This window comes from Megalobrama amblycephala, linkage group LG5 (assembly GCF_018812025.1).
Source record: "Megalobrama amblycephala isolate DHTTF-2021 linkage group LG5, ASM1881202v1, whole genome shotgun sequence".
Taxonomy (NCBI): Eukaryota; Metazoa; Chordata; class Actinopteri; order Cypriniformes; family Xenocyprididae; genus Megalobrama; species Megalobrama amblycephala.
In genome coordinates, this window is record NC_063048.1 from 25,886,236 (window position 1) to 25,896,359 (window position 10,124).

The 10,124-nt window shown below is 37.0% G+C and overlaps 2 protein-coding genes across 3 annotated transcripts in view; one reads left to right on the top strand and one right to left on the bottom strand.

The window, feature by feature from the left end:
• greb1 (growth regulating estrogen receptor binding 1) overlaps positions 1 to 6,188 on the top strand; it is a 31,655-nt gene extending 25,467 nt beyond the window's left edge. Inside the window, exons 23-32 of the mRNA XM_048191501.1 lie at positions 405 to 560; positions 655 to 794; positions 994 to 1,155; positions 1,348 to 1,552; positions 1,636 to 1,798; positions 3,867 to 4,088; positions 4,183 to 4,318; positions 4,427 to 4,627; positions 5,332 to 5,470; positions 5,557 to 6,188. Of these exons, the coding sequence (XP_048047458.1) occupies positions 405 to 560; positions 655 to 794; positions 994 to 1,155; positions 1,348 to 1,552; positions 1,636 to 1,798; positions 3,867 to 4,088; positions 4,183 to 4,318; positions 4,427 to 4,627; positions 5,332 to 5,470; positions 5,557 to 5,720 (1,688 nt within the window). The 3' untranslated portion in view covers positions 5,721 to 6,188. The remainder of the gene's footprint in view (positions 1 to 404; positions 561 to 654; positions 795 to 993; positions 1,156 to 1,347; positions 1,553 to 1,635; positions 1,799 to 3,866; positions 4,089 to 4,182; positions 4,319 to 4,426; positions 4,628 to 5,331; positions 5,471 to 5,556) is intronic.
• Positions 6,189 to 6,683: 495 nt separating this feature from the next.
• Positions 6,684 to 10,124, bottom strand: part of pfn4 (profilin family member 4) — a 28,209-nt gene continuing 24,768 nt past the window's right edge. Inside the window, exon 5 of one of the 2 annotated variants that reach the window (XR_007184994.1) lies at positions 6,684 to 7,762. The gene's annotated coding sequence lies outside the window, so the exon portion shown is untranslated. The remainder of the gene's footprint in view (positions 7,763 to 10,124) is intronic. The other variant, XM_048191510.1, reaches the window with a different exon arrangement.

Consider the following 10,124-nt stretch of genomic DNA (forward strand, 5'->3'; position numbering starts at 1 on the left):
AAAATAATTGGCTCATAAGTTACTCATTCAGGAATCATCTGGATTTCACTGTTCATGCTGTTGGGTCTTGATTCTGAGAAGAACAGACTCATAAAAATCATTCATTTGTGAATCGGAATATGCTGGTTGTGCTCTATGTTTTTGAATTACTAAAAAGAACTGATTCAAAAGAGTCAATTGTTCAAAAATCAGACCACACTGGTCACGCTGTGTAGATTCAGCTGTGTTTTGGTACATGTACCAGAACCATTAATGAACTTTAATTTGGTTCTGGTATTCTAAAATATTTTTTTATAAATTTGTGACACTGAATTCCTTTTATTTAAATCCTTACACACTGAAGTCTTAAATATGTCTTTGTGTCCTATAGGTATCAGTGAAATGCTCAATATTTTTTTCTCCAGATTGTGAGACAGAATTGATGCGATATCATCAGCCCGCTGCGATGTGGCCCAACACAGACACTGCGCGAGAGATGCCTTTTGATTACTCCATCCATGACCCTAAATACTACAACATTAGCACTGTCTACTCACCAGACTTCACTCCGAATTCAGAAGGTGGGACCATCAAGACAATCATAAATGGTTTAGTTGAGCCCTGTTAAGTAGGTTTGTATTATTCAAATTGTTTGTTTTGTCTTTACTGCTTTAGATGGACACTCCAGGAGGCAGGAAGACGTGTATCTACGCAGGCAAACGGCACGGATAAAACTTTCTAAATATGCAGCATACAACACGTATCATCATTGTGAGCAGTGTCACCAGTATATGGGTTTCAATCCACAGTATCAGGTGAGTCCTTATTCACTTTATTACACAGCTCTCTTGAATACTTTGAGATTGTGATCACTCTGTCAGGGTTAATTTTGGCAATAATGACCAGCTGAGTGTACATTATCCCTTACCTTTTGGCTTTAAACAGCATAATCTATATTATAATGTGCGCATTTTGGTCTGATTATATTTTGGGACGTTGATTTTCTGTTTGCAGCTGTACGAGTCCACCCTGCATGCCTTTACCTTCTCTCACCTTCTACTGGGAGAGGAAATCCAGCTTTACTTCATCATTCCCAAATCCAAAGAGCATTACTTTTCCTTCAGCCAGTCAGGAGGCCAGTTGGAGAGCATGAGACTGCCGCTTGCTTCTGATTGGGTACAGACTAATAGTCAACTAGTAGGGGCCAATTTTGCCATGAGTGCATGATGAACATGATATTTTCATAGTTTCGTTATAAATACTAGTAAATGTCTTCTAAAATGTTTAGTTAAATAAGCTTGACTAATTCCAGACTATGTAATTGAGTAATAAAAAGAACACCATTAAAGCTAGATTTGATGTTTGCAGAATCCCGACGCTATCAAAAGTCCAATTTTTACACCCACCACTGGTCGCCATGAGCATGGCCTGTTTAATCTGTATCATGCCATGGAAGGAGCTGCCCACCTGCACATTCTAGTGATTAAAGAGTATGAGATGGCCGTCTACAAGAAATACTGGCCCAACCATATAATGCTTGTCCTTCCCACTATCTTCAATGGAGCTGGAATAGGTAATTACCAGTTATCATCCTGTTTAACTGATCTGTTGGTCAGTGAGTCTTTAATAAAGTAGCCTTCTCTCCCACGTTCTCAGGAGCAGCACATTTTCTGATTAAAGAGCTTTCCCATCATAACCTGGAGTTAGAGCGGAGCCGGAGAGTGGAGCATGGAAATCGGCCACAAGACGTTTGGCCCTTCATCATCCTCGCAGATGATTCCTGTGTCATGTGGAACAGTGTTGATGTTGATCCAAAAAGGTGCTTAATTTTACACTTGATCAAACTTACAAACTATATATATACAGGTGCTGGTCATATAATTAGAATATCATCAAAAAGTTCATTTTTTTTATTGTAAATTATTTTTAAAAATGAAAATTTAATATATTCTAGATTCCCTACATGTAAAGTAAAACATTTCAAAAGTTTTTTTTTTTTTTTTTTTAAATTTTGATGATTAGAGCGTACAGCTCATGAAAGTCCAAAATATAGTATCTCAAAATATTAGAATATTTCCTAAGATCAATCAAAAAATGGATTTTCAAAACAGAAAAGTTCAAGTTCTTTAAAGTATATTCATTTGAACACTCAATACTTGGTCGGCAGCACATATTACAGCAAATGACTTGCTCCTAGCACAAATTACAGCATCAGTGAAGTGTGGCATGGAAGTGATCAGCCTGTGGCACTGCTGAGGCACTATTGAGCCTTCAGATCATCTGTATATTGTTGGATCGACTGTTTCTCATCTTTCTCTTGAAAATATCCCATAGATTCAGGGGTCAGGCATGTTGTCTGGCCAATAAAACACAGTAATATCATGGTCAGCAAACCACTTGGAAGTGGTTTTTGCTTGTGGGCAGGTGCTAAAGTCCTGCTGGAAAAGGAAATCAGCATCTCCATAAAGCTTGTCAGCAGATGGAAGCATAAAGTGCTCCAAAATCTCCTGGAAGATGGCTGCATTGACTTCGCACTTGATAAAACACAATGGACCAACACCAGCATATGTCACGGCCCCCCCAAATCATTACTGACTTCAGAAACTTCACACTAGATTTCAAGCAGCTTGGATTCTGTGCCTCTCCAGTCTTCCTTCAGACTCTGGGACCATGATTTCAACATGAAATGCAAAATTTACTTTTATCTGAAAAGAGGACTTTCGACCACTGTTCACTGTCCAGTTCTTTTTCTCCTTAGCCCAGGTAAGATGCTTCTGACGTTGTTTCTGTTTCAGAAGTGGCTTGGTAGTCCTTTTCCTGAAGATGACTGAGTGTGGTGACTCTTGATGCGCTGACTCCGGCTTCATTTGACTCATTGTGAAGCTCTCCCAAGCGTTTGAATCGGCTTTACTTGACAGTATTCTCAAGCTTGTGGTCATCCCTGTTGCTTGTGCACCTTTGCCTATGCAATTTCTTCCTTCTAGTCATCTTTGCATTCAATATGTTTTGATACATCATTCTGTAAACAGCCACCCCATTCAGTAATGACCTTCTGTCACTTACTCTCTTTGTGGAGGGTGTCAATGATTGTCTCCTGGACGATTGCCAAGTCAGCAGTCTTCCCCATTAGTGTGGTTTCAAAGAACAAGAGATACCCGGAATTTATACTGTAGGGATGGTCATTTAATGAAACTCAAATGTAAATATTCTAATTTGAGATACTGGATTTTGGACTTTCATTAGCTGTACGCTCCAATCAACAAATTTAAAAAAACAAATAAAAAACTTTTGAAATGTTTTACTTTACATGTAGGGAATCTAGAATAAATGAAAGTTTCATTTTTTAAAATAATTTACAAAAAAAAATTAACTTTTTCACGATATTCTAATTACATGACCAGCACCTGTATGTATATGTGTGTATGTGTATGTGTATGTATATATATATATATATATATATATATATATATATATATATATATATATATATATATATATATATATATATATATATATAAACTGTAATGTTATTTTTAAATTAATTTAGAAATTACTACCATTACTATTACTTTCATAATATATATTATTATATTATTACTAACTTTATTTTAATTAATTATATATTTTATTATTTATTATTATTATTTTGTAATTGTTTTTAGCTACTTAATTTTTAGTTGTTCCAAATTCATTTTTATCAATAATAATAATAAATTTTAAAAAATAACTACAATTTTTAAATAAAAATGTTAAATAAAAGTATCCTGTCATCAAAAAAGACTGATGGAAATGAATGGGGTCAGAAAGTATAGGTACAGAATTGTAATATTGGATTCATCCCTATATATACACCATCTCTCTGAAGTAGTGTTTTTATATGTTTTCAGCGGTACCGCAGGGACAGAAAGAAATGTGTCCTTGAAACAGGTTCTTCAGCATATGGAGTCTTCTCCAGATATTACTCAATATGGCTTATGTGGGATGAGGAAGTGGTCCAGTCGTGGAGGTGAGGCCGGGCGGCAGAAAGAGCCGTTCTCGCGTGGACACCTACACGACTTCCTGCTACTTAATGTGGACCTCACACAAAATGTGCAGTACAACCAGAACCGGTGAGTTCTCAGAATGTCCATCTAGTTTGGTTGGTTTTTCCTCCATTATTGTCCAAATATTCACCAAATCCTCCCCTCATTCTCTCCACAATAGTTTCACATGTGATGACGTGGACTTCAACCTGCGTGCCCACAGTGCAGGACTCCTCATCTGCAGGTTCAACAACTTCAGTGTAATGAAGAAGCAGATCGCCATTGGTGGATACGGTACCTTCATCATCAAAACTAAGGTAGGTTTCTAGCCAGCATCCAAAAGCATTTTACTGTATAGATCTATGACAAGAATCATGCAACTACTAAAACAATCTTCTTCTGATATTCTTCTGAATTTTCCACAGATGACAGATGTGCCCACCACAGTCCAGCCGTCTCAGTATATCTGCGCTCCAGACAGCAAGCACCTGTTCCTGGCCACACCAGCTCAGCTACTGCTGGAGAAATACCTCCAACACACCAGCCATCGCCTCTTCCCGCTCAGCGCCCAAAACTACAGCCACCCAGTCCTCTCTGTCGACTGCTACCTGAACCTCGGCCCAGAGGTACTTACTAATACCTGTACTTTTACCAAAAAAAAATTCATAGTAGACTAATGTCCAGTTTAAACAGCTTGTTTGCATCTCTGTACAGACTTTAGAAGAATCCCAGCATCTTAAATAAGTGGATAGTTTATTTTAATGCCGTGCCGGATCACATTGGAAGATTATGTTTGTTCGGAAAGTTTGTTTTGTTTTGTAAATGAGGCACAGTGTTATGGAAAATTTGCAAAGAAACTTTTGTTGAAAGATGAAGCAGCCAACTGTATTGGATCTGACATCACAAACCGTACAGCAAGTAAAGGATTTTATAATGCTTTGTCTGTAAATGGCTTTTCTGCATGTTTTTTTGTGCAAAAATTTGTATAAATGTTATAAGTAAACCTCAAGGAACAGATTAAAATAATAATTTTAAAAAAATCACATCATGATCCATTTAAATAAATAAATGAACTGAATGTTTCAGAGTAAAGCATATATATATATATTATTATTATTATTATCCCTACAATCAAGCACAGCCCACTTTATAGTTTTTTGTTTGTTTGTTTGCTTTAAATCACAGTTGCATTTATATAATCATGCAGGCCTAAACTGGTTGTGCCAGATGGTAATACCATGGTACTTGAAGGAACACATCGCTACCTTCCTGCATACTTCCACATGATTCTAAGTAGAGCTTTTTGTGGTTTATTTGTGTCCGTTCCCAGGTGACCATTTGCTTTGTCAGCTCCAGACCTCACTCCATTAACTTCAGCACTACAGGACTGCTCTTCAGTGGCCTCCTCTTATACTTCTGTGACTCCTTTGTGTCTCCTGGATTCCTCAAAAAGTTCCAGTTTCTGAAAGGTAAACTTAAATAATATATGTAACTATTAGTCTGTCTATTTAGAGTAAAAGAAAATACTGACAAGTACTTGCTCTTTCTGCTCCAGGGGCAACACTGTGTGTGATCTGTCCTAACCGGAGCTCTCTACGTCAGACTGTAGTTCGGCTGGAACTGGAGGACGAATGGCGGTTTCGTCTCAACGATGAGTTTCAGACAGCCAACGCCAAAGAGGACCAGCCTCTCTTTTTCCTCACAGGAAAACACATATGACTCTCAAAGCCCAAAGACTTAATCACTTTGGTCTTATCAACAGTCCTGTATGTATATAATATTAGCTCTGTATATAATGCACTGGATGTGCTGTAAATTAACTGCTTGCTTGCTGTTGGTGTTTTTTCTCTTTTTAAGCTCATACAGGAAAAGTAAAATATTATTACGCTGCATATGGACACACCCTCAAAACCGGATTTACATCTTTATCATCGTTTAAAATGTATTTATTTACTGTGACCTTTCTGTTTTTATCTTTTTATGTCTTATTGTTTGGTGTTTTAATAGTTTTTTTCTGTCACAGCCGGATCTTTTAGCATCAGCTTAATGCAGTTATGAAGTGTTAAAATAACATATTGAAGTATTTTGTAGAAAAGAGTATTTTTGTAGCTGTGTTTAGCCAGTTCTGTTATGAGTGTGAATGAGGGCATAATGTCATTAAAGTACTTGTCATACATTTCAAATCTCTACAGTCTCCGCTCAACATTGTTTTTCTGTTCCAAATGCTTTCCCAAAATGTGCTACATTTGACGCTGTACCCAGTGTTGCCAAGTCCGTGGGCTAATTTTACATTGTTGCTGCGGGTTGTTTTTCATGTCCACGGGTTGAAGCGACCCCAAATAAAATAATATTTAGCCCCTGGAATGCGACTTTCACCTGGGGATCCCTGCCAAAAACGTGGAATTTCAGTTTTGAGTAGCAATTGGGCGTTTTTTGTTGTTGTTGTTGTTGTTGTGAAAACCTGGCAACCCTGGCTGTACCACTGTATGAACACTAGAGGGCAGAACAATCACATGTGGTAGAGATGCTAAAAAGAAAATGTATTCTTTTAATACAGCTGAAGCTATGGTTTAACTGGCTCAAATAATCAAAGGTGTTTTTTTTTTTTTTTTTTTTTCATAAAACTATAAATAATGAAAAGTATAATTTGTTAATGTTTAATTTTAGTTCTTGTGTATTGAACTCAGTCTTTTTGACTGGCCATGAGCCATCTTGGTTTGGAGAGAGAAAAATTCCACATACGATGGCTTGCCACTTGGTGGCAGCGTATAGGATGTTGCACTAGTGTAGTGTACACTAGTGGTTGATGTTGCAACTGTGCAATCAAAACCCATGCATACAGAAGACATGGCTTTCTGAATAGCTGTCTGTTGTAGTGACCTCTATGCATGACAGGGTCAATAATAATACTCCATGACAAAATATCTGCTCAGTGTTATACTCTGTATGGCAGGACAGGTTAATAAATTACCTGTTAGACATGTTCTCAAGGCATGTTATGTTACGGTTAACAACATGTACCATTCATCATTCATTTAATAAGCGACATAAATGTGTCACTCGACATGTTTACAGCAACCTCAGCGTATGTCATATATATATGGATCCTGGGGTTACGGCCACCCACAAACATGCCTGCAGCTTGCAGTTAAATTCAAGCACGAGAGTTAATATTTAAATGAGATTCCAAACCACATTGGTGTCACCCATAAATATCTCTCAATATCAAATCGTTTTGAAATTAATCCTGGTTAACTGAGTAACTCAACCTTTTAACTGTGCCGAATTGAAATACCCATCACACTGGTATATGGGATGTGGCATTACATATTTCTTGGTCATCAGAGGGATTAATTACATTGTATTCTGTGGATATGAACTAGCTAATCTAAAAAGTAAAAAAAAAAAAAAAAAAAAAAAGGTTCTTAAATACTGCAGGAATGTTTGAATCTAACATTTAACATTTGAACATTGCGTACCTGCAATTGGATCAGTGTACATTTGTATGTGTGTGCGTGGATTTGTGCTGACCGCATTCATCTTTAGTCATTCAACTGTTACACAATTTAATCACTATCTCTAGATACACAATTGACTAAAGGGACATATACAGTCGCTGTCATTTGATGTGAATTTATGACTTCTTCTTTGAAGCATGTGGAAACGGTGACTCGTGTTGCAAGTGTACATTCTGGCCATCTCTGGTGGGGTAAGGGTCAGTCTCACAGAGAGAGTCACAGCAACAGCAGAACCGGCCCCTCCTGAAATGACATGTGACATGATCTGACGGGTCCCTGGAACTGTAACATATACAACTTAAAAATAACATTTTTATAATCAGACTCACAGTTGTTGCAGCCTTTAATAACTTTAACTTCAGTAATCAATTCATACATTATTTTTGTATGAAAATAGTTGATATCACTTACACAAACTACAACTATCCCACTTTCATCTCAACCAACAATTTTGTCCTAATAATAATGTCTTAATAAAAAAGTCATCATTATTCATTCAACTGTACTTGTTTACCAAGGTGACAACAGTGTCAGTGAAGATAATAACAATATCATTCCAGTAGTGCTAAATATGAATTCCCAACAGTGTGCTTAGGAGTGTTATTATTTTATACAACAGTTCAATAGACTAGAAGTTAATATTGAGTAACTTTTCTTAAAATATTATATAGCAACTTACTTTTTCCATTTTTGCTCCCCCAATGAAAATAATTCCAAACGAAGTCAACGTAGAATAAACTGTTGTGTATCTCAGAGCAACAAGCAGCAGTGGTGTTGTTTAGTTCTTGAATGAATCAGTTTAATAAATGATTCAGTGACTCACTTATAAAGACTTGTCGTTTACCTGCAGGCATAATGATGTAAAATGGAGTCAAGAGAGTTTTATGCACAAACTGAATATATATATATATATATATATATATATATATATATATATATATATATATATATATATATATATATATACAAACCCAATTCCAAAAAAGTTGGGACACTGTACAAATTGTGAATAAAAAAGGAGTGCAATAATTTACAAAACTCATAAACTTATATTTTATTCACAATAGAATATAAATAACATATCAAATGTTGAAAGTGAGACATTTAGAAATGTCATGCCAAATAGGCTCATTTTGGATTTCATGAGAGCTACACATTCCAAAAAAGTTGGGACAGGTAGCAATAAGAGGCCGGAAAAGTTAAATGTACATATAAGGAACAGCTGGAGGACCAATTTGCAACTTATTAGGTCAATTGGCAACATGATTGGGTATAAAAAGAGCCTCTCAGAGTGGCAGTGTCTCTCAGAAGTCAAGATGGGCAGAGGATCACCAATTCCCCCAATGCTGCGGCAAAAAATAGTGGAGCAATATCAGAAAGGAGTTTCTCAGAGAAAAATTGGAAAGAGTTTGAAGTTATCATCATCTACAGTGCATAATATCATCCAAAGATTCAGAGAATCTGGAACAATCTCTGTGCGTAAGGGTCAAGGCTGGAAAACCATACTGGATGCCCGTGGTCTTCAGGCCCTTAGACGGCACTGCATCACATACAGGAATGCTACTGTAATGGAAATCACAACATGGGCTCAGGAATACTTCCAGAAAACATTGTCAGTGAACACAATCCACCGTGCCTTTCGCCGTTGCCGGCTAAAACTCTATAGGTCAAAAAAGAAGCCATATCTAAACATGATCCAGAAGTGCAGGTGTTTTCTCTGGGCCAAGGCTCATTTAAAATGGACTGTGGCAAAGTGGAAAACTGTTCTGTGGTCAGGCAAATCAAAATTTTAAGTTCTTTTTGGAAAACTGGGACGCCATGTCATCCGGACTAAAGAGGACAAGGACAACCCAAGTTGTTATCAGCGCTCAGTTCAGAAACCTGCATCTCTGATGGTATGGGGTTGCATGAGTGCGTGTGGCATGGGCAGCTTACACATCTGGAAAGGCACCATCAATGCTGAAAGGTATATCCAAGTTCTAGAACAACATATGCTCCCACCCAGACGTCATCTCTTTCAGGGAAGACCTTGCATTTTCCAACATGACAATGCCAGACCACATACTGCATCAATTACAACATCATGGCTGCGTAGAAGAAGGATCCGGGTACTGAAATGGCCAGCCTGCAGTCCAGATCTTTCACCCATAGAAAACATTTGGCGCATCATAAAGAGGAAGACGCGACAAAGAAGACATAAGACAGTTGAGCAACTAGAAGCCTGTATTAGTCAAGAATGGTACAACATTCCTATTCCTAAACTTGAGCAACTTGAGTCTCCTCAGTCCCCAGACGTTTGCAGACTGTTATAAAAAGAAGAGGGGATGCCACACAGTGGTAAACATGGCCTTGTCCCAACTTTTTTGAGACGTGTTGATGCCATGAAATTTAAAATCAACTTATTTTTCCCTTAAAATGATACATTTTCTCAGTTTAAACATTTGATATGTCATCTATGTTGTATTCTGAATAAAATATTGAAATTTGAAACTTTGAAAATGATTGCATTCTGTTTTTATTCACAATTTGTACAGTGTCCCAACCTTTTTGGAATCGGCTTGTGTGTATGTGTATATATATATATATATATATATATATATATATA